This window comes from Rattus norvegicus, chromosome 6 (assembly GCF_036323735.1).
Source record: "Rattus norvegicus strain BN/NHsdMcwi chromosome 6, GRCr8, whole genome shotgun sequence".
Lineage (NCBI taxonomy): Eukaryota > Metazoa > Chordata > Mammalia > Rodentia > Muridae > Rattus > Rattus norvegicus.
The window spans coordinates 103,689,590-103,711,585 of NC_086024.1; the positions used below are offsets into that span (position 1 = coordinate 103,689,590).

The 21,996-nt window shown below is 42.7% G+C and overlaps 2 protein-coding genes across 5 annotated transcripts in view; one reads left to right on the forward strand and one right to left on the reverse strand.

Annotated features, from left to right (window-relative positions):
* Positions 1-4,786, forward strand: part of Arg2 (arginase 2) — a 25,375-nt gene extending 20,589 nt beyond the window's left edge. The window contains exons 7-8 of the mRNA NM_019168.2: positions 573-709; positions 4,317-4,786. Coding sequence (NP_062041.2) covers positions 573-709; positions 4,317-4,522 — 343 coding nt within the window. The 3' untranslated portion in view covers positions 4,523-4,786. The remainder of the gene's footprint in view (positions 1-572; positions 710-4,316) is intronic.
* On the reverse strand, positions 4,753-19,955 carry Vti1b (vesicle transport through interaction with t-SNAREs 1B). Of its 4 annotated transcripts, XM_039111591.2 has the most exons (7): positions 19,461-19,879; positions 18,853-18,935; positions 13,336-13,394; positions 12,166-12,357; positions 7,570-7,743; positions 6,585-6,646; positions 4,753-5,049 (listed from the first exon to the last, which is right to left on the reverse strand). In XM_039111591.2, exons 4-7 carry the CDS (start codon positions 12,346-12,348, stop codon positions 4,953-4,955), a joined length of 516 nt encoding a protein of 171 aa, XP_038967519.1. In that variant the 5' UTR covers positions 12,349-12,357; positions 13,336-13,394; positions 18,853-18,935; positions 19,461-19,879; the 3' UTR covers positions 4,753-4,952. The 4 variants fall into 4 exon arrangements, with proteins under 4 accessions (XP_038967519.1, XP_038967518.1, XP_038967520.1 ...); XM_039111590.2 differs by lacking the exon at positions 18,853-18,935 and having other exon boundaries at positions 19,461-19,955; XM_039111592.2 differs by lacking the exons at positions 13,336-13,394; positions 18,853-18,935 and having other exon boundaries at positions 19,461-19,882.
* Positions 19,956-21,996: the final 2,041 nt, after the last annotated feature.

Genomic DNA, 21,996 nt, shown 5'->3' on the forward strand with positions numbered 1-21,996 from the left:
TTGAGCATAGTAATTTCACGTCTCAAGGAAAATTAAAACATGTACATGTATTTTCAAATAGTTCAGAAAGTCATAGTATCAATCATAAATCATATTTTTCTGATTTGGGAGGGGCTAAGTCAGTAACCCATCCTGTTTCTTATAAACTGTTTTCAATTTTATATCTTTTGATGAGAAGCCTTCATGACTGTTCCAGTAGTGCTGTTCTTCCTAACCTCGTTATTGCTTCATCTGAGTTCTTTATTGATCATAAAACTACATGCTAGTTAGGCTCCTTTTCCCAACAATGGGGGCTTTGCTTCTGGGTGGTCAATATCAGAACTGCCGTCTCGTCATTCTCTAAGCTGCCAAGAAGTTAGTTATCTGCCACAAGGATGTTGATGTTAGTTTTAGTCATGGGATACCTGCACTCAAGTTAGAATGGGAAGATAAATTTGCAGGCATAAAACTGGATTATTATGTTCATTCAACAACTATCACGTAATGAAGCTAACTCAGTGTATGACTGAAGCAAAGCGTTCCACAGAGTGAAGGCTGCAGCGTAACCTAGTCTCTCGTCCTTTCCCCGCCAGGAGGAAGAGGCCGATCCACCTGAGCTTTGACATAGATGCATTTGACCCTAAGCTGGCTCCAGCCACAGGAACCCCTGTGGTAGGGGGGCTGACCTACAGAGAAGGACTGTACATTACTGAAGAAATACATAGCACAGGTATGTAGCCAGGTCTGCAGCCTGCCCACTGTGGACAGACACGGAACATGCCGAAATCTCTCTGCAGCGGATCTTTTCTGTGTCACTCTGTTCTGGGTTAAACTTGTAGAGCCCAGAATCAAATGGCTAACAGAGGGTATAGATAGATACCTAGAGGCATCTTTGGGTCAGGACCAAAATATGCTAACACCGAGCAGGAAATTACGTCACTCGCGCACTTAGTAAACTTAGTATACGGAACAGAATGTCAAACATGCATTTCCTGTGTCTAAGCTGCCTAAAGGCAGATTAAGAAAACAAGCCAAGTAGCTCACTTTCTCTAATTGTAAGGGGTTGTTGCTTTACCAGCAGTTGGAAATTATTTAATTATTTGGAGTTAAGCTTGTCTCAAATCCTTTTTTTTTTTTTTTTTTTTTTGAGACAAGGTCTTGTGTAGTTAAAATGGACTTGAAACTCATGTAGTTAAGGAGGGGATGACTTTGAATCCTGTATCCTGCTTTTTATCTCCCGGGTGCTGAGTACAGACGTGCACCACCATGTCCAGCTTTTAAGAGTGTTTCTTGAAAAATAAGGTGCCATTCATCTCTTAGGTGTATGCAACTCAATAGCGGGGCAAGTCGGCTAGCCATGAGCTCTGAGCTCTGCGTCCCCAACACTGGAATGGCAATCACATGGATCATGCCTGGCTTTTTATATAGGGTCTGTGGTTTGAGCTCAGGTCCTCACGCTTAGACAAGCGCTCTACTGACCGAGCTAGCTCCCCAGTCTCCATCTTGAAGACAGTTTTAGGATTTTTTTTTTCTTTTTAATCAGAGATAAGCCACCTACTGGAGCCTGACGGTAACTCTAATTAAGGATACTGTTAGAGAAATGGCTGATGAGGGTCACTAAGGTCGTGATTAAGGTGAATTCTAGATTATGAAGAGTAACGACCACGTGATACAGCCCCAATCATTTCACGAAGCTAGGAGACAGACGCAAACAACACTAAGATTCAAGGGCTAAGACCTACAAGGAGCTTTTTTGTTTTCACAGGGTCTCACTTAGACTTGGCTACCCTTTAACTCAGATCCGAGTTGTCTCTGCCTCCAAAGTTGATGGGGTTAAAGATGCACACCTCACAACAGACAAGAAACCCTTAGGAAATATTTAGTGTGCGTGCGTGCGTGCGTGCGTGTGTGTGTGTGTGTGTGTGTGTGTGTGTGTGTGTGTATAGAAGACAACTCGTAGTAGTCACCTCCCCTAGTGTGTGTGTGTGTGTGTGTGTGTGTGTGTATAGAAGACAACTCGTAGTAGTCACCTCCCCTACTGTGTCAGTCCTGAAAATAGAATTCAGGTTGTCAGATTAGCAGCAGAAGCCCTTACCCTCTGAGCCATCTCACCAGCCATACAAGGAATCCTTAACTAGCTGGAAAAGAAATAGATCCTTAGAGTGTGCTATAACCTTAGGAGAGAACTGCCTATTACATCTGCCTGTAGGAAGACAGACGTATTCTTAGACCCACAAACATGAATATCGCCATGGTCTTTCAGTTAACAGCGAACTTAGAAGTTCAACATTTCTGTTGCTTCATTCAAGAGAGGTTAATAACCTTTGTGGCAGTGGTGTATCTTTTGTTTTCCCTGTTTTGTTGACGTGACATTGTCAACAAAGACAGCAATTGGCTTAAACTAACTTGTAGGCACCATAGGAAACATACATTTTTGATGGTGCAAACCCTCTTGATCACTAACTACTTAGGATATGCTAGAGATGCTAGGTCCAACCACTGGGAGTGAGACACAACTCACTACGGACACAGGCTCCTGTGCAGGAAATGAGGACAGTGTTAGCACCCTTGGTTACTGTAGTTTAGCACAACACACTCAACTATGCATCACTTGTCAGTTTGTCATGTGGCAGAACGTAATATAAATGAACGATTGGGTATTAGGATACACCTTATGTGACTTTACAGCCAGCCTAAATATCCTTAGACACTTGTGTGATTGGGTTTTAGTTTGTTCAGATCACTCTTTAAGAGACAGATTAACCTAGAGTAAGTGTTAGGAGAAGTAAGTTCAGGAGAAGCAGGCCAGATACGGAGGGACAGAAGTGAAAGGCAGCTATGGATTAAGTTCTTTCCTTTCCCTCAGCCCACTCTAAACAAAGGAAAATGCTGAGGACCTGGGCACAAACTCAAACCCTCAGATTAGGCAACTGAACTCCAGATTGAACCAATCAACATATGGCTGGACCTTTTCTTTGACTAAATGCTAAGGTGCTGGGCCAGTCAGATAAAAGACAAATATGTCATATGTGGAACCTGTAAATGCCATTCAGGAGGCTAGGGCAGGCAGATTGACAGTTTGGGGCTAGCCTGGGTTACATAACAAGACCTTGTCTCAAAATGGTAAAGTTAGGAAGATGGCTAAGTGTTTGGTAAAGCAATTGCTGCACAAACGTGAAGACCCAAGTTTGCCAAAGATAGCACACACCAGTAATCCTGTGGTAAGGTGGAGGCAGGAAAGTCCCCACAACTTGAGGGCCAGCTATCCTGCCATGTTGGAGACCCTGCCTCAAAGCAGAAATGAAAACCAACATTCAAGGTTGCCTTCTGACCTTCACGTACACAGTGGCAGGTGCAGGTACACGTGCATGCTCACACACACACACACACACACACCAACGAAGTACTGATGGTGGGCTGGACTGGGTTGCAGCTCAGTGGTAAAATACGTGCTTAGTGTACATAAAGACCCATAGTGATGGATGTGAGGGAAAAGGACCAATAAAACCCCCAGACAGACAAGGCGCCTGAAATCCTGACAACTGTGCTTACTTATTACAGTAGTTTGAACAGGGATAGATTTTATAACTGTTCTGTACTAACATGGTTATTTTAACTTAAATGTACAGTCAAGAGGATGAGACACAATGTTCTTTCTTTAAATGTTTGTATGGATGTGTATGTTTTTCACATATATGGATGTGTGCATACATGGTTGATGCCCATGAAAATCGGAAGTGGGTGTTGGATCTTTTGGGATTAAGGGTAATAGACACGTGTGAACCACCACGTGGGTGCTAGGAACTAGCCTGGGTCCTCAGTCAGAGGACCAAGTGCTCTTAAGTGCCAGTCTCGTTTAGCCCCTCAGGTTTTCTTGTTTTTGTTTGTTTGGTTTTTCAAGACACATTTTCTCTGTGTAGTCTGAGCTGTCCTAAAACTTACTTTGTAGACCAGGCTGGCCTTGAAATCAAAGATCTACCCACTTCTGCCTTCTGAGTGTTGGGATTAAAAGTGTGTACCATCACTGCCCCGGTGTTTTTGTTGTTAAAGTTGGTTTTGTGTCTGTTTGTGGAGTGGTGAGTACATGTGGAGGTCACTGGACAACTTGCTAGTCTGTCTCTCTTAATACCATGTGGGGTCCAAAGATCAAACTCAGGTTATCAGGCATGGCTGAAGCTCCTTCACTACACAGCCATCTTCCTGGACTGTAGACACTGTAGGCGCTGACAGTAGATCACTTAATGTTTGAAAATGACCTGTTTTTAGGAGGTGGGATAGCCCTCACTGAATGTAGCAGCTGGGCATGTTCTAAGGTCTTCTCCCTTTGATTGTTCCAGGGTTGCTGTCGGCTCTGGATCTTGTTGAAGTCAATCCTCATTTGGCCACTTCTGAGGAAGAGGCCAAGGCTACAGCCAGCCTAGCAGTGGATGTGATTGCTTCAAGTTTTGGTCAGACAAGAGAAGGCGGACACATTGCCTATGACCACCTTCCTACTCCTAGTTCACCACATGAATCAGAAAAGGAAGAATGTGTGAGAATTTAGGAAACACTGTACTCTGGCACCTTTCACGACAGCATTCCAGAGTTGGGAGGCATTTAAAGGGACAAAGAGTAAATGGCTGTCTGGATCAATATTGCCTTAATGAGAACATCTGTGCACTCTCACAAGTGTAGAGTCCCCTTCTCTATTTTGGTCACAATACTATCACTGTAAATGTATCTGTTGGGTTTTTGTTTCTGAAGTTTACAAGCTATTGTTATTATACACGTGTGTTTGAAGGAGTCATAAACAGCATTTATTACCTTAGTATATCATCCTGCTCTTATTGCTGCTCCTTCATTTATGTGGTTTTCCACTGCCCTCCCGCCCATAGTCTGACAAGACATTCTGGAACTGTTAGCCCACAGCAGCGACATAGATCCCTAACACCATTCAGAGTCAAGATCTCCACAGTGCCTCTCCTGCAGGCAGCTCAGTGGTGTCGGAAGAACTTGTAATACACCAGCCCGACCAGGATGGCCAGCTCCAGCACGATGATGACGGAGAGCAGCAGCTTGTTGGTTATCACTCTGCAAAGACAAGCAGAGGGGGAGACGTGAGGAGCCTGCGTGACCGCAACCCCAGCTGTTCCCAATGCTACACAGTGAGGCAGACCGCTTGTCTACACAGCCACATAGCAGCAAGCACTGAGCCCTTTGGATAGTGACAATTCATGGTGCTCTTAGCTGTGAGGGACAACACTGACTACATCACAAAAATGTGGGAAACAAATACTAAAACATATGAATGACTTCTTGACTCTAAAAAAATCCTCCCCTTGTCCTGCTGTTTTAAATATGGTCCTATCAGCCATGCATTCGCTATGAGTGCATGTTGGAAACAAGGTTTGGGGCACACTTTTTTTTTTTTTTTTTTTTTTTTTTTTTTTTGGTTTTTTTCGGAGCTGGGGACCGAACCCAGGGCCTTGCGCTTCCTAGGTAAGCGCTCTACCACTGAGCTAAATCCCCAGCCCCTGGGGCACACTTTTTAGTGTCAAAGTTAATTTAAGCTCATGGATGGTCCTGTTTTTAGGATGAGCAACTAAGCCCCTGAGAACTGCTTTTCAGTGTCTTGTAGATTCTCCCTTCTTACTCTTCCCTGTTTCTCCCTCTGCTCCACTACCTGAGCAGTCACTCTCCAAACAATTTACTTCAGACTGTCATCTGGTTTCTCCTTCTGTAAAGAAGGACTTACTAGTGTTTGGGGAGGGTCTACTCCCACTGCTCATCCTACGAATGGATTACTGTGGATCGCTGAAGCTCTTGCTTGCTCATGCACCAAGGACATGCCACACTAGGTACCCAGCTTAGCCCCAATGTCACGACCTCCCTTCGGCCTTGCTTTTACTGCAGTTACAACTTACCTCAAGGTTGGTTTTAGTGTTTTAAATTAGTGAGCACAGGTGAGTGTGTGCTCTCACAAGTCCACTTGTGGCAGTAAGAGGACAACTCGGGATGGCTCTCTCCCATCAACTGTCAGGCTCACGCCACAGCCACCTGACCTGCTGCTAGCTTGCTCTTGTTTTTGTTATTTTTAAATACTTCTTGCTAACAAGACAGGACGTCCCAAAAGGGCCTGCCATGCAAGGCAAGAACTAAGTACTATCCATGCTCACAGGTCAGGTGTTTACAAACATGTTCCAGGGAGCAGAGAGCTCTTCTTAGTTCCTTAGGTCTCTTCTAAGAGACAGAAACTGGGATTGACATTGGTCAGTAGACAGGTTTTCCACTACTTTATGTTGGAACAATCTATGAATTTAACAAAGACCTCATCCTCAGATATTTAACTATATAAACTATAATATAATAGAGAATATCTTCTCCTTCGGTTGGTGAATGCCTAGAGGAGTGCTTGGGTAGCACTAAGGTAATTTATCAGGGTGTTTGTTAAGTTACTGGTCTAAGCTCTCTATATTTCTTAGTTGAAATATATTGAATATCAAGAATTTGTGGGGGTTGGGGATTTAGCTCAGTGGTAGAGCGCTTGCCTAGCAAGTGCAAGGCCCTGGGTTCGGTCCTCAGCTCCAAGAAAAAAAAAAAGAATTTGTGGGTTTCTTGAAACTTACTTTCTGGACATAGAGCGAAGAATCTTTCGGCTTTTGCTTAAGTTTTCATTTGTGTTTACCAGCTGAAAAAGAAAATAACAGATCATTTCTTCTTCCTTTCAAAAAAACTTATATAATTTGAACATGGGCATTAAAAAGGTCTATAATTCCAGTTCCAGGGGATCTGATACCCTAACACAGACTTATAATATATGTAGTCAAAACAGCAATGCACATAAAATAAAAATAAATCTTAAAAACACCCCACAGAAATATAGGAATATGCTTTTGTTTTAGTCCCAGGTATGGGATATAGGGATACTTCAGGTTGTTCACAGCAGCTGACTTTGATTGCTTTGTGCAGGGGTGTGATAGTCTGTGATTGTGAGATATTTGGAATTCTGGGGACTTTTCAGAGTCCCCAGAAGCAGGATGGGTTGGCTTTTGTTGGTTGGTGGTTGCTGGTCATGATTTCTCAAGAAGTTATGCACAAAGAGATGAGAAGAAATTAGATATCTTGATGAAGATCAAACTTGCCACAAGAAACTCAATCCCCCTAATCAGCAGGAAGTAGCCTAACTATAACATCACCCCCTTTCTTTTCTTTTTTCTTTCCTATCTAGTGTTAGGGGGTTGAAAGGGTGGAAAAGGGTAGAAGAAAAACTCACAAAATAGCAAAAGACCAGTTACACCACCATATTAAGAAAGGATTTCTTAAAATACTGGCTGGCCAACAAATTCCAAAGATCCAACTATTTCTAATCCTCACCCCCAAACTCTGGGGTTCCAAACCCATGAGCATCTGTATTGATCTTTATTGACAGACCCATCTCCCTTAGCTCTGTACAAGTACTTCTAATGCGGAATCTTTCAGCTGAGGAATTTAAAACTTGTGAAAAGGGGAGGCGGGCTGTTATTCCCAGAAGTCAGAACTGGTGTAGTGTCTGGCCTTAGTGTGGTATCTGGGTATGAGGACCCCCCTACTTTACACATTGCCCAGACTTACTCTACTCTTGGTACGTTCCAACTGGTCTCGTTGCTCCCCCAACTCTTCTATGATTTCTGAACCAATTTGGTCAGTTTCTGCGGCAATCCGATGAGAACGCTCAATGCTTTGGGTGGCTCGGTTCAGGCTTTCAGTGCCTTGCAGAAGTAATGCTCTTTGAGACTGCAGCCGATTCTGATAGCAGTAAGGAAGAAAAATGTTAGCTACTTCTGTTATAAATTTATTGTCAGTTATTCCTTGTGGCTTTCTTCTTATGTACAAGGATACAGTAAACCATCATTTCCCTAGCTTTTCCTTTCTGTCTGCAGGGCACTGATTCTAGGGCACTCCTGCTGAGGTCCTATGTGTAAAATAGTAGTCTGCATATAACATGTACATATCCTCCTAATACATTAAATCATCATTAGATTACTGATACCTGAGAAAAGGTAAATATTATGTATATTTATTGTTCAAGAGAATCATGGCAAGAACATCAAAAGATGTTCAGCAAATAAAAACATTTGTAAAGCTTTATGGGTACCAGAAGAGGGTATCGGATCCTTCAGAATTGGAATTTTTTGAGACAGGGTCCTACAGTGTAGTTCTGGCTAACCTAGAACTTACTATGTACACCAGCCTGGCTTCAACTCCCAGAGATCCATCTGTCTCTGCCTTCCACGTGCTAGGATGAAAAGCTAGGTGCTACCATGCCTGGATAGATGTAATATTAAAAAAAAAAAACAAAACATTTTCAATCCAAAGCTGACTGAAGAGTGCTTTTAAAATTGAATCAAAAATTCTAATGAAAAATAAGATCCTGTTCAAGGTCAGGATTAAAGCAGGCAGATTCCACTTCCCTTAAGACTTCTGAAAAAATAATGAAAAAGAATTGGAGCATTTCCCCTGTGAACCAGTTAAAATCCATTAACATGTAACTGGCTATTAGCAACTTCAGTCAGCATCCAGACTGAGTGAGAAGGTAGTAGTGTGTGCAAAAATGACCTAATAATGCAATTAGCTTGTAACTTTAAAACTCTCTGCTTAAGCATTTATTCATTTTTGTTTTTTAAGGCGGCCTCACTGTAACTGAAGTTGAATTCAAACTCATCATGACTGTCCTGGCTCAATGTCCACGTGCTGGGACTGTAAATGTGTGCCATCATGCCTGGCTTGCCTTACACTTCAACAGTGCCACAAGTAAACAACGAGCTTCCAAAACACTAGAAACTAACTAATTCACTCAAGTTCCCACTTGGCTGGTGCTGATGTAGAGACCATAAATAACGTATTCTTTCTCAGCTCAGAAGTCATTAAGAACTAGAGACATTGGTGCATTCTTAAAAAAACTTCCATGGCCATGAGTGGCTCATGCCCAACAGCACTCTCAAGTTATCACCATGCTGGTGATTGTTCACAGGGAAGGGAGAGTCTGGACCTCACTCGAGCTTCCCTAGCTTCCCAAGAACTCTTACTCTTCACTGAAATTTTCTCTCTCTAAACACAGCATGACAACAAAATCGGCCCAGGTCAGGCCAGAATGAGTAGTGATGGACAGGGGTTCAGCTCAGAATTTACTACAGAGCAGGTGGCAAATGGCAGAAGATCTCATCAGCAATCAGATTCTGAAGCCAAGCACTGAGGAGGCAGAGACAGGCAGATCTGAGCTCCAGGATAGTCAGGGCTACATAGAGAAATCCTGCATCCAAAAATAAATAAATAAATAAAAAATAAATAAATTAGCCTCTTGGGCCGGGATGGTGGTGCACAAGTTTAATCCCAGCACCCACAGAGAGGCAGAGGCAAAAGGATTTTTGTGAGTTCAAGGCTAGCCTGAGCTACACTAGGGAGTTCAAGAACTATATACTCTCAAAAAATTTTTTTCTTAAATTAGATTCTTAGAATGTTTATACAGACCAGTAAATAAAGAAACCACCAAGGGTCAAATAAACCCATGCATGTGGTCCTCGTCTGTAATCTTAACACCTAGGAGGCAGATGTGGGAGGACAGCTCTAGCTATGAGGCCAGCCTGGTTCATATAGAGAGGTTCAGTCCAGCAAAAATGGTGCTGATGAGAAGGCTCAGTACCAAGTCTGAAGACCTGAGTTCAGTTATGGGGACTCCTGCATGTGGTCCTTTGACTTCAACACATGTGCTTATGCATATATATATATATATATATATATATATATATATATATATATATGCACATACAAAATAAATAATGTAATAAAGGAGGGCTGGAGCAATGGCTCAGTGATTAGTCCTGGTTGTCTTCCAGAGACCCTGGGTTTAATTCCCAGCACCCACACACTGGCTCACAACCATCTGGAACTCCAGGTTCAGGGGATCAATAGTCTCACCTCGCCTCTGTGAGAACTGCATGCACATGGTGAACATGTAGTCGAACACCTACACACATAAAAATAGGTCTTTGTAAAAACCCACAATTAGCTGAAAGGAAGAAAAAAGATTTCTATATAAAATACACAGAGTTTTAAATGATTAAGCTAAAGAAAGAGCAAGGAAAAGTAACATCCCACAAATCAACCTCCGACAGACATGGGATAATCCTGTGAAGGTATCCATGTTATCTACATTCACCATGGACTTGGGTGAGGTGCTAAGTGCCTTACGGTTCCACATATTCAGGCTGCTGAGTCAGGAGGCTCGACTGGGCATTTAAGGTCAGGCTTAGCATCATGGTAACAATCCTTTCAAGTTGACTTATTGTGTTTTTAAATTAATAAATTTAAAGCAAATGTTTGAACTTGTCAATCCTCTTTTTTTGAGGGGGAAATTAGCCAAAAAAAAAAAATTTTATGAGTGGTTTTTAAGTCTCCGTTTTAACAAATTCTATTTGCCTTTTCAGCCTTCCTTCACAAGTGTCCTCACAGGTATCCATTTCAAAATTGTTTTGTTTTGTTTTTCTCTTCAAAAATTGTGTATAAAATTCAAGAACTCAATATAGGGGCCATTGCTAGGGAAGATAATTCGGCTCTGCTCCAGGTTACCTGCCAAGTAGGGCTGTGCACACCTCGGGGACTTGAGCAAGTGTCTGTAGGTCAGGCTCTAGGCTGGAGCAAAGCTGAGAGCTCCCTGCCCTTGCCTGGATTGGTGGTCTCTGCACAAAGTTCTTCAGTCGGCACTTTGGCAAACAAGGCAACCAGCATCCCATCAGTGTCTGTGACCCGGGCAATGAGTGCTTGCCTACACTGGCACACAAAATGTGCTGCTCTGGCTGCCGTCTGAGGAGGAACATTGGTTGCAGCTGACACGGATTCTGATGTGGGTACCGACCATTTGCAGCTGCTTTCCATCCAGTCTCTAAGTTCTGAGGACAGTCACTGTGAGCACCAAGCTTTGAGACAGAAGCTGAGCAGCTTGTCCAAAGGCCTCTGGGGCCTCCAAGGGATGCTTCCAAAGTCCTATGTGGCAGCACTGACAGAAGCCTCATCTGGAACTCCTTGAACTCCTCACTGTGTGGCATCCCAGGCCTACGCCATGATTCTGGGGTTCCCAGCCTCTTACCTTGGCTGCCACCTGTCTCCATGTCAACGTTTTACATTCCTCTCCAAATGATGTGCTTAAACATCAGCAATGCTAAGTCAGCAGAATTTGCTTCTCACACTCTAATGAAAACACATGAAGTGGCATTTAAACTCTACTGCTAGCCCGTCTATAGATGTTAATTTCACAGTGCTGGGTCCCTTTCCATTTCTTTTACAAATTCTGTCAATTTTGTTCTTTGTGGACTATAATCCAAAAGCACACTAAATTTAATCTTCGGGAGTTTTTACTTTATTCCTTCAACTAGTCAGCTTCTCTGATGGTTTCAAGATATGGGTTCTTGAAGTACAGTATTATGTCAGAGTCATTTGTTTAGAAGCATTCTAGCTGACTTTACAAGACTAGGTGTCTGAATGGCTCTACTGAGAAGTACTCTGTGTTTCTCCACCAGTTTTAGGGCCTTCTTGATATTAAGTTAACAGAAAGCTTGGATTAATATTGTAAAATACTGTGATTAATTAAAAACCTAACTGACCCACAGCTGCTCGGGAGTTGTGATGAGATAATTACTTGAGAATACCACACTCTATCTCAAAAACAAAACAAAAACTTAAAATCTAACTGAATGTTGGGAGTATACCCAAGAAAATGATTCTAATTTATATGAAAAAAGAAAAGTTCAAGAAGAAAGGAAATTAGATCAACAAGTCAAAATAAGAGTCTAGCTTGGAACAGTTTCTAGGTTTGGTAGAGACAAAGTACTGTTCTATCTGTCTATCTGTCTTTCTAAGCTCACAAAGAAGTCTAGGCAGATTGGAGTTAAAAAGAGCAGGAACCAGAGGGTAGAACGGTGACTAGATGCAGGAAAGAGGTCAAGGTTAAGAAAACAAAAACCTGGCGGTTGGGGATTTAGCTCAGTGGTAGAGCACTTACCTAGCAAGCGCAAGGCCCTGGGTTCGGTCCCCAGCTCCGAAAAAAAAAAAAAAGAGAAAAAAAAAAAAAAAAAAAAAAAAGAAAACAAAAACCTGAGACTCAGTATACATTGATAACATAAACCGTCTAGTTCTTGTACCACAGGCCCTTAAGGAGGAGTAGCTAACACTTACCAAATGCTCATTCTCTAAGGTATATGTGCCAAACTTCAGGTCTCCTCGGCCTCCAGGTGTGGCTGTCAAAGGTGTACTTCTCACCTCACGGTGGAGTTTAGCAAGGTCCTTCCGGTAGTTTCGAAGCTTAGACATCATGGAGTTACGAAAAGTCAGGGGTGCATATCGTAGTTCTTCCTCCATCTCTGCCAACTGGAAAGGCAGAAAGGGGTAAGTAGACAGCCTGGTTGTCCCCTAACCTGGACAAAGGAATCCAAAAGAACAAGTATATTTCTGTGGCAGATCCACCTTAAGTGCCTGAAATAATGTTCTAGCAGACATTCACTCAAGTAAGCATGTGGCAGGCTGGAGAGACAGTATTGTGCTTGCCCTGCAAATATGAGGACCTAAATTCGATGTCCAGAACCGTGTAAATAACACCGGGGATGGTAGCATGCACTTAGAGTCCCATGCTGGCTGGCAAGTTCTAGGGCAGTGAGGAAATCTGTGGAACTTGAAGGAGATCACATGCATGTGCAGCCACATATACACATGTACTTTCACAACAAACATGAGTATTTGATGAATGTACTAGTGGTAATGTGCCTACCTACCAATACTAAGCATGCATAAAGACCAAGGCTCTATACCTAACAATGCAAATAAGTGTGCACATACACGTATGCATGGCCTGTGAATTATTCGTCTTCTGTGCTACTAAGTTTAACAAAGGTCAGTAATCGATCTCAATGGGCAGCTTCAGGAAAGGTATGGGAATGCCCCTACTACTCATATTAGGAATGTGTCAGCAAAGGCTTGTACTTCAGAAATCTAAAAAACTACCTATTTGTGTTTCTTAAGCCCACACAACACCCACACCACCAGTTAGCCTCATTTAATAAATGCAATGGTTAGTGGTATGCATTCGTCATCACTTCCTGTGATGTGACCAACTGCTTCAAGTTTCTACTACTTTCCCTTCTCTACCATGTGAACTGTGAGTCAGAACAAACTCTTCCCTGAGTGGCTTTTGTCAGAGTATTTTATCACAATAACAAAAGAGAACCTAAGAGTTAGAAACAGGCAAAATCAAGACCAGAAGACAGGGAAAGGTTACCTGTTATGAAGTCAGTATTTCTAGAAAAGATCAAAACCAAGTACAAGAAACAAGTACTTGCTCCCTGTCCTCACCGTTTCATTTGCTTCCTGCTGCTTTTCATCAAAGTCTCTGACCAGCTTCTTCTTCTCCTCTAGAAAAGACAGTGCATTTCAAACACTTATTACTGCTTCTGTAATTTGTAGAGGCATTCCCTTTGCTTAGAACAACCTTCCCATTCTTCCTGGGTGGGGTATAACACTTAACTACCCCTAGAAGCCTAACTATGTTTGGAGACTTGCTTTCACTGTGCCTGAAGGGTGCCTACCATGTTGGCATTTAGTATCCAGGGAAATACTCCTGCGGAGGACAAAGCCAAGCATAACAATTATTTGGTTCTAAAGCCAACAACATCCCTACTAAAGGTTTAAACTAACAATCACTCTTAACCTTCTCCTCCCCAACCTAATGGAGGGCAGGCACTCATCAATATGAATGTCCATCAACACTGGTTTCTACAGTGAATCCATAACCGCCACTGTTAGGCACATCAAGCTCAACCTTGACTCCACTGTGATTGCTCACTGGTGTGATACACCTCTCTCCCCTATGGTGGCAGGGATAATGACTTGCCCACGAGACTATTGTTTTTCTTTCAGTCCTTCCATGTCAACTAAACTGCTGCACTTGTTTGTCTGTCTGTTTAAGCAGGCTCTCACTATATCTGGCCAGGCTGCCTTCAAATTTGCAATCTTCCTGCCTTAATCTCACAAATGCTAGAATTATAGTGAGTACAACCATTCCTGGCTGGTTTTGTCTTTAATAAATTACTTATCTTCCCTTTTAGCAGGATAGTAAGAGAAAAAGCTTCAGTTTCAAAGCAATAATATCTAGACAAATATTTCATCTTTACTATGTTTCTTTTGATCATTTATAATATGAAAATTTTCCACTTAAAATATAATTTCCTTTAAAGCTAACTGCATCAGACACATATATTTTACAAGAATACACTGATAAAGGGAGAATTTTTGAGAGGAAAAATGGCACCTGACATAGTAAAAATGACTAAGGAATGTGGAATGCTGTCTGTCACCTGGTAAACCTTTGTGGAGGGAAGAGCCCTGGTTGGTCAGGGGATTTGGTTCAGACACTAGTGCTGAACCTCCCTTGATAGAAAAGCATGGGTACTTTTCATTTCTCTGGCTATAACACAAAGCAGATCATTCCTTCATATCTGACAAGCAGCAATCAGCTTTATTTGTGAAAAATTTGAATTTGTAGATGCATGCCTTCCCTGGGTGTGGTTAAAAGCTTGCACCTTGGGGCTGGGGATTTAGCTCAGCGGTAGAGCGCTTACCTAGGAAGCGCAAGGCCCTGGGTTCGGTCCCCAGCTCCGGAAAAAAAGAACCAAAAAAAAAAAAAAAAAAAAAAAAAAAGCTTGCACCTTTAATCCTATGCAGAGGTGGGCGGATCCTTGAGTTTGAGGCCAGCCTGGTCTACTGAGTTCTAGGATAGCAAGAGCTACATAGTGAGACCCTGTCTCAAAAACAAACAAAATATTCACCTGAATGATCTACATGCATGTGAAAATCTACACATAACTTACTTACTGCAAAGTTACCACTGCTTACAATATTTTTTAACTCATTTTTTCCTCTTTTGAGACGGGGTCTCATGTAGCTCAAAACTCACTTGGTACCACTTACTTGGTAGCCAAGGGATGACCCTGAACTTCTGAACCTCTCACCACCACCTTCCAACTCACTAATTACTATGTCCGCCCAGTTGTCTGAGACTCCCTGAACATACATGAGGCACTCCCTGCAAATGACTCTTCATACTACTTCCTACACGACACAAAATAAACAACAAAACAAACAAGAACCAAGGACCCATTAATTTAAAAAAAAAAAAAGACAAGTTTAGCAAAGAGTGCACACATATGCTATCTGTGAGGTAACTGAGATGGACAGCAAACATCTGTGACTGTCCCTGAGGGGCTGGGCTCTTAGTCACCAAGAATGGAAAAGCACCATGTACAGTCAAGAATGGCTACTCTCCCGAGAGCTGAGTGTCACTACTCCTACAATGGAGCGTATCTCCAAACTCAGGTACACACTCTTCCTGGCCTAAACTAGGAAGCGTGCAGCAGTACTGTATACACACCTGCATCCCTTTTCCTACCTCAGATTTTTCTACAACAGTGTCATTCTTTATCTTCCATTGTTAACTGATCTAAAAAGCTACACTCAAAGAGGTGAATTCTAGAACAATTCAAGAAAAGCATGCCAGTGAAAGCAGTGGGGGTGGGGGGTGGGAGGGAGCAGTTTGTTTTCACCAACTTTCCTGTGTCGCAGTTATTTATTACCTTTCAAAATAGAACTTCACCTTTGAGCTCCTTTATGGAGTCCTACATTTAAAACAAAGGAAAAGCCTAAGAAACCATTCCTTCTGCTGAAGAACCTAGAGAGGGCTCTTTCCAGTCTTGGCTCCAACACAACCAAGAAAAAAAAAAGAAAGAAAGAAAGGAAGAAGAAACAAGGCTGTAGCCATGTGCAGGCAACGTACTGTATGAACTGCACTTGGTTCATGCCCAAGGACAAAGCCATTAAGAAGTTCCAAACAGGGCTGGAGAGATGGCTCAGTGGTTAAGAGCACTGACTGCTCTTCCAGAGGTCCTGAGTTCAATTCCCAGCAACCACAGGGTGGCTCACAACCATCTTTAATGGGGTCTGTGTCTGGTGTGTCTTAAGTCAGCAACAGTGTACCCACATACATGAAATAAATCAATCTAAAAAAAAAAAAAAAGTCCCAAACATCATAAAGGCTACTACCAATGGAGACATTTTCAAAGCAAGTGTATTGATGCTTATGTGCGTCCCAAAAGCGCTATGCCAAGCTGCAATACCCAGGCATTGGTGAGACGCATAGCAAGGTAGTCAGGGATCAGTCTTGTGAGGCTGGAAGGACCTAACACCCCCACCATGATATAGACCAGCTGTTGCTGCCCTCTGCCAAAGCCCGCAAGGACGGAAAAACATCTAGAAAAATAGATGTTAGGGAAGCAAATATTCAGAAATAAAAAGAGGCTTGTCTCTACTAAACTGAGGGGTCACTCGCTGTTTCTTTAATGCTTCGGTCTCACACATCAATCAACATTAGAGATGCGAGAATTCTCAGAAATTATCAACTTTGTTTTATAGCTGTAGAAACTAGAACGTAAGAGACTGGAGAGATAGCTTAGCGGTTAAGAGCATTGACTGCTCTTCTAGAGGACCTGAGTTCAATTCCCAGCAACCACATGGTGGCTCACAACCATCTGTAATGGGATCTGATGCCATCTTCTAGTGTATCTGAAAATAGCTACAGGGTACTCATATACATAAAATAAATAAATAAATCTTAAAAAAAAAAAAGAAGAAGAAGAAGAAAAAGAAACTAACCTGGACAGGTGCCTTCCCTAAGGCCATAGGAGCTCAAATTAATGTACCATTAAGGTTGGCGCCCTCTTCTTATGGAATATTAACTCATCAGACAGTGAGAAAACTTCAGTTTCACCAAGAGCTTTAAAACACAAGGTTCAATTGCTTTAGCACCCTATTGTGGCATTTCTGTAGACTCACAGTGTACTTATGTCATCTGAAGACAAACAACAAAAACACAGCTCTCTCAACCTCTTTCCTTTGTAAGTGCAATGCAGTAATGCTGACTAGAGAGGGCACTTAGCAAGCACCAGACACTGTGAACTTTCAAATATTAGGAACTACCATTGATTCTCAAATCAAATCCATAGACCTGGAGCAAAACACAGTTCATACCAGCCTGACTTGCATGGCGCTTCACGTTTCCTTCCTAGCTCTAAAAACACAGCGTCTCAGGGCTGGCTGGCTGACTTACCAGGTAAACTGCCGCAGACTGATGACCTAGGAGCCATGCAGTGGAACAAGAAAGCATAAGATGACCTCCTCTAAGCTACACACACACACACAACAACAACAACAAAACTGAGGTCTCAGGCATCCATACTGGACTTCACGCAAACTAAAATGGAAAACTGTCAATAACCTTATTATAAGGACACATGTCTACAGGTACCACAAAACCAAAACTTAAAACAATAACCATAAGCACTTAACATATTAATCAGATGACAAAATTCTATCACTTCTGAGGCTTTTGAGAAATCTCTTCAGAAGATGCAATGTCAAGATAAGAGATACCAGATGTAGGTGATGAAGACTATAAAAGTCTAATGATTTCCATACATGGTAAGACTGTTACTGCCACAAACCTCCTAGATTAGGACACACTGTGGCAGCGATCCCTCCAGGGCCACGAGAATACAGACTATACCTTGAGGAAATAAGTCTCTCTTTCACTTTGGGTGTTTTAACCAGTGTACACATCAATTTGAAGAGTAATGAATGTGAATAAAAGGGAGAGAAATAAATTATTCTGCTTCGATACCCAGCTATTTTCTTCTAAGAACTCATAGTACCTTTAACAACCAAAAATGGTTTTTACAGTAATTTAACAAATACAATATGTAGTATTTTTTTTTTTTTTGAAACAGAGTCTCACTGTATACTCTAGGCTGGCCTTGAACTCACTGAGATTTCCTGCCTCTGCCTCCCAAGTGCTAGGACTAAAGGCATGCACCACCACCCCAGACATATCTAGCAAATATTTATCAGATACCTAGGATGTGCTGGGTACTGTTCCTGGGAGTTTAGGTCATATGCTAAACAAGCAAGCAAAAATACTATTTCATTTCCAGTTTACTGGCTCTCACTTGGGAGGCAGAGGCAGGAGGATCTCTGAGTTTGAGGCCAGCCTGGTATACACAAGAGAAACCTTGTCTTGGAAAACAAACACAAACCCAAAAAGCAAAAACAAACAAATGAAATGGGCATCCTAAGAATAACTGTATAGAGAGCTAATATTTCTAAATAAAATAGCAAACATATTAATAATAGCTGGTAGCTCTTACTATTGTCAGACAGTAATTTTAAAGAGCTTTACATATCTCATTTACTCAAAAACCCCATTCAGTTAGATGCTATGTTTTACTTTATAGTAGAAACTAGTTTGGTTAAAATAACTTGCAAGATCACATAACTAATAAAAGGTATATATAACTTCTGGCTCTAGAATCTCTCTCTTTTTAAATAGAGTCTCAAGATGTAAAATCTAGCTGGTCTGGAAATCTCTGTGTTGCTGTGTACACCAGGCTGGCCTTGATCTCACAGAGATTCTCCTATTTGTACCTCCCAAGTGCTGAGATTAAAAGTGTTCACTACTGTTAATCTCTTAATTTTTACTGTATTTACTAGATTAATAAATTCTTCATAATGTTTTTAATGGCAGAAAAATATTTTGTCATGCTTGGTACAGAACACACTGTTATCTCTAATCTACAGGTAGACATTCTCATCTACAGCTCAAACGAGTTTGCGCCTCTTATTTAAGTTCATTCACTCAACTGATCACGTGAGAAAACACGGACCCTCTTCAATCTTTCTTCCTACTCATATCCACCAATCTCATAAATCTCTGCCTCGGAACCACCTGTTAGATTTAATGCTCACTCTCCAGATTCCCATGCTTACCTAGTCAACTGTCACGGAAGCTCCTAACACAGTCTCTTATAGCCATTCTCACATCCTCTATCCAGCTATCCGCCGCCTTGCTTCTAAAATGAAATCCACATTACTCAGCTGCTTATGTTCCTTACTGATTTACCCTATTACGTCAAAAATCTTAATGTGAGACATTCAGGTTCCTCTTTAAGTGGCTGTTTTACTCCCCTCACCTCCCACCACTGTCTTACCTATAAGCTTTACAACTATTTTTAAATTTTCATTGCCTACCAACCAAATTCCTACATCCCCAACCCCAAACTAAGTTTCTTTTTTTTTTATATATAAAAAAGTCGTCTTAACGAAACACAGGACCGTAGATTTAAGAACGCCCTATGCTGCTGGGAGAGGAGGAGAACTAAGAATTTGGGGGCTAGGACGTGGGAGGCTCGCTAGGAGACGACATCCTAATGTCGATCCCATTGCACGCCCCCAGTCACAAGAGGCTGCAGATCCTGGGCGCCCGGGGCTGGACAGCAGCAGGGGGCGTGCCCGAGTTGGAAGCCGGGAGCCCGGGATTGCGTTTGGGATCCCGCACCCTGCGGAGTTCTACCGGTCTGGTCCCGCCCCCGCCTCACCGGTCCCCGCGGTTCCCAGCAGCCGCTCCGGCACCCCTTGTAGATCTTCAAGGAGGCCGCGGAAGATCTCGTGCAGCTTCTCGAAATGCTCGGAGGAGGCGGCGGAAGTGGCCATAGTGCAGGTTGCTCGTGAGCTGCGGCCACTGAGACTCCGGGCGCTGGGCCCACTCCCACCTCAGGAATCAGCTACCCGGCCCCAAAGCCATCACCGCTGCCGCACCTCGGCCTCCCGGAATCAGGCGTTTCCGGGGTCCTCCGAGCCGGACGCCCTCCCCCCTGTTGTCACTGTGCGAGCGCCAAAGCCTGACAGAAAGCCAGGCGAGGACGACACCCGGCTACTATAGGGGCGCGGCCTGGCGCCAAGGCGAGCTGCTGTCTCCAACCTGGAGACAGGCAGTGGGCACAGGGGAGGTACCAAAGCGAAGAGCCCAAGGGAGCCCGCGGGACGGGCGCCTCGGACGCCTCATTCGGGCCCGCCGGTCCTGCAGTGCATGCTGGGGGTTGTAGTTAAGTGAGGAAGGGCGGCTGTGCAGGGAGGGCCTGGAGTGCCAGCCCTGTTGCGCAGCGACTGGATAGCACAAGTGCCTAGCTGTCATTGCACTTCATTCTGCCACCTGACTTCAGTTCAGTCTCAGCCCTAGATAGATAGAAGAGCAGAGGCTTGCCCTGCTCTTCTCGGATGGTAAAGCTCTATAACTGGGGAGATTAAGTGGCCAGGGTCACATGCTTTCAGAACAGGAAAATGAGCACTGTGCTCCCAGAATACACAAAGCTTTTAGGGGCTGAGCCAGTCCAGTCCATTAGGCTGCGCCGGGTTCTCATTCACAACAGGTTAAGAATAGCCATTTTGATAAGTTAAATATTGATCAAAATATCTTTGCCTTTGCCCTTGAGTAATGTATGATTTGGTGTGGAAAACAGACCCGTCTTACCATGTCTCTCTCTCTCTCTCTTTTTTTTTTTGGTTCTTTTTTTTTTCCGGAGCTGGGGACGGAACTCAGGGCCTTGCGCTTCCTAGGTAAGCGCTCTACCACTGAGCTAAATCCCCAGCCCCGTCTTAGCATGTCTTATCTGCCCTTACATAAAACATATTAACAATTATGAAGTCTTCTCTGTTCTTTCATAGGTATAAATTCCTATGTATACTGTTGGCAGGGTTTACACAAAGAGCCTACTCTCAAAAGTTTGCGTGGGAGCTCAGTATTTATACATGGAAATACACACACACACACACACACACACACACACACACACACACACATATGGCTGAGGATGTAGCTGAGGGTACACTTATCTAACATAAGCAAATCCTGTAATCCATCTTCCAAGGTATATGGTAAAGTGGGTTACTGGTGATTTTTGTCTTTGAGGCCCTAGGTTTACAAGCTTGAATCCATTGACCATTAAATTCAATGAAAAAAATTGTAAAATGCATTGTGCAAAGATAAAGTCTGATGTTGTTAGCAGTGGTGCAAACTCTTATATTTTTCTCATAAAATTCAAAGATAGGCCAAGAGTGGTGTTGCTTGATTTTAATCCCAGCACTTGGAAGGCAGAGAGAGGCAGATGGATCACTGAGTTCAAGGCCAGCCTGGTCTACAAAGCACTTTCAGGACAGCCAGGGCCACACAGAGAAACCCTACCTCAAAAGCAAAATATAAAATTAACAGGGCCAAGTGCTCTGCCTGTGGAGCCCAGAAGAGGGCGTCGGATCTTCTGGAGCTGGAGTTGAAGAAGAGCTGCCTGGCGTGCCCTGTAAGAGTTGTATGTGATCCTAAGAACTGTGAATCTCTTCAGCCTCAAGTCTTATATTTCTCTGTCGCTTAGTCGGGGCATGTAAGTAGGAAATGCTTTGATGGTTGGTCTGATGGTCACAACCCAACTTAATGGCATGTGTGCGTGTTGTAGGTGCGCTGTAATGATTCTGGGACACGTGCCCCCAATAGAATGGGAAACAGCTGCAGAACTAGAAGTGGTTTTTGTTTTTTTTTAAAACTACAATCGGACTTTCCTTTCTTACAGTTATAATCTGGAACTAAAAACATGGTAATTGAAAAGAACCTTTATTTTCATTAACAAGTGAATAAAAAATTAAGCTAAAAATATTAATTCAATTAATCACTGCAATTGTCAAGTTTTCCAATATCCCCATAAACTAATTTTAAGATACAGTTTATTGGTCAGAACAACCCCCTATAAATGATTAATTACAAATATTAGAAATTAAAGATATGGTCCTGTCAGTCCTATATATTCAAGCTTAAAATGTAGTTGTCAGCCCAAGGCAATGGCAAACTCCCACAGAAGAGCATCCTCCAAACGAGTGCCTGGAACACAAGGGCTTCCCGATACCTTTGCCTGTACTGCTTTTGACAAAAGCTCTCCAAATAAAGCAGAGTTTTAGTGAATTGACGCTATCTCCACTCTCTTTGGCAGTGCTGGGATCAAACCCAGGGCCTCACACATTCCAGGAGAGCATGTACCCAAATCTCAAAATTGATTTTTTTTTTACAAAATTATTTATATAATGTATCTG

What these genes read in the sequence shown, in the direction of transcription:
- Vti1b (XM_039111590.2), bottom strand. Translation starts at nt 19,575, where the DNA reads ATGGCCACTTCCGCCGCCTCCTCCGAGCATTTCGAGAAGCTGCACGAG. An exon ending in GCTGGGAACCGCGGGGACCG is followed by an intron (nt 13,395 to 19,460) that starts GTGAGGCGGGGG and finishes TGTCTTTTCTAG; the next exon opens with AGGAGAAGAAGAAGCTGGTC. An exon ending in AGCAGGAAGCAAATGAAACG is followed by an intron (nt 12,358 to 13,335) that starts GTGAGGACAGGG and finishes CTGCCTTTCCAG; the next exon opens with TTGGCAGAGATGGAGGAAGA.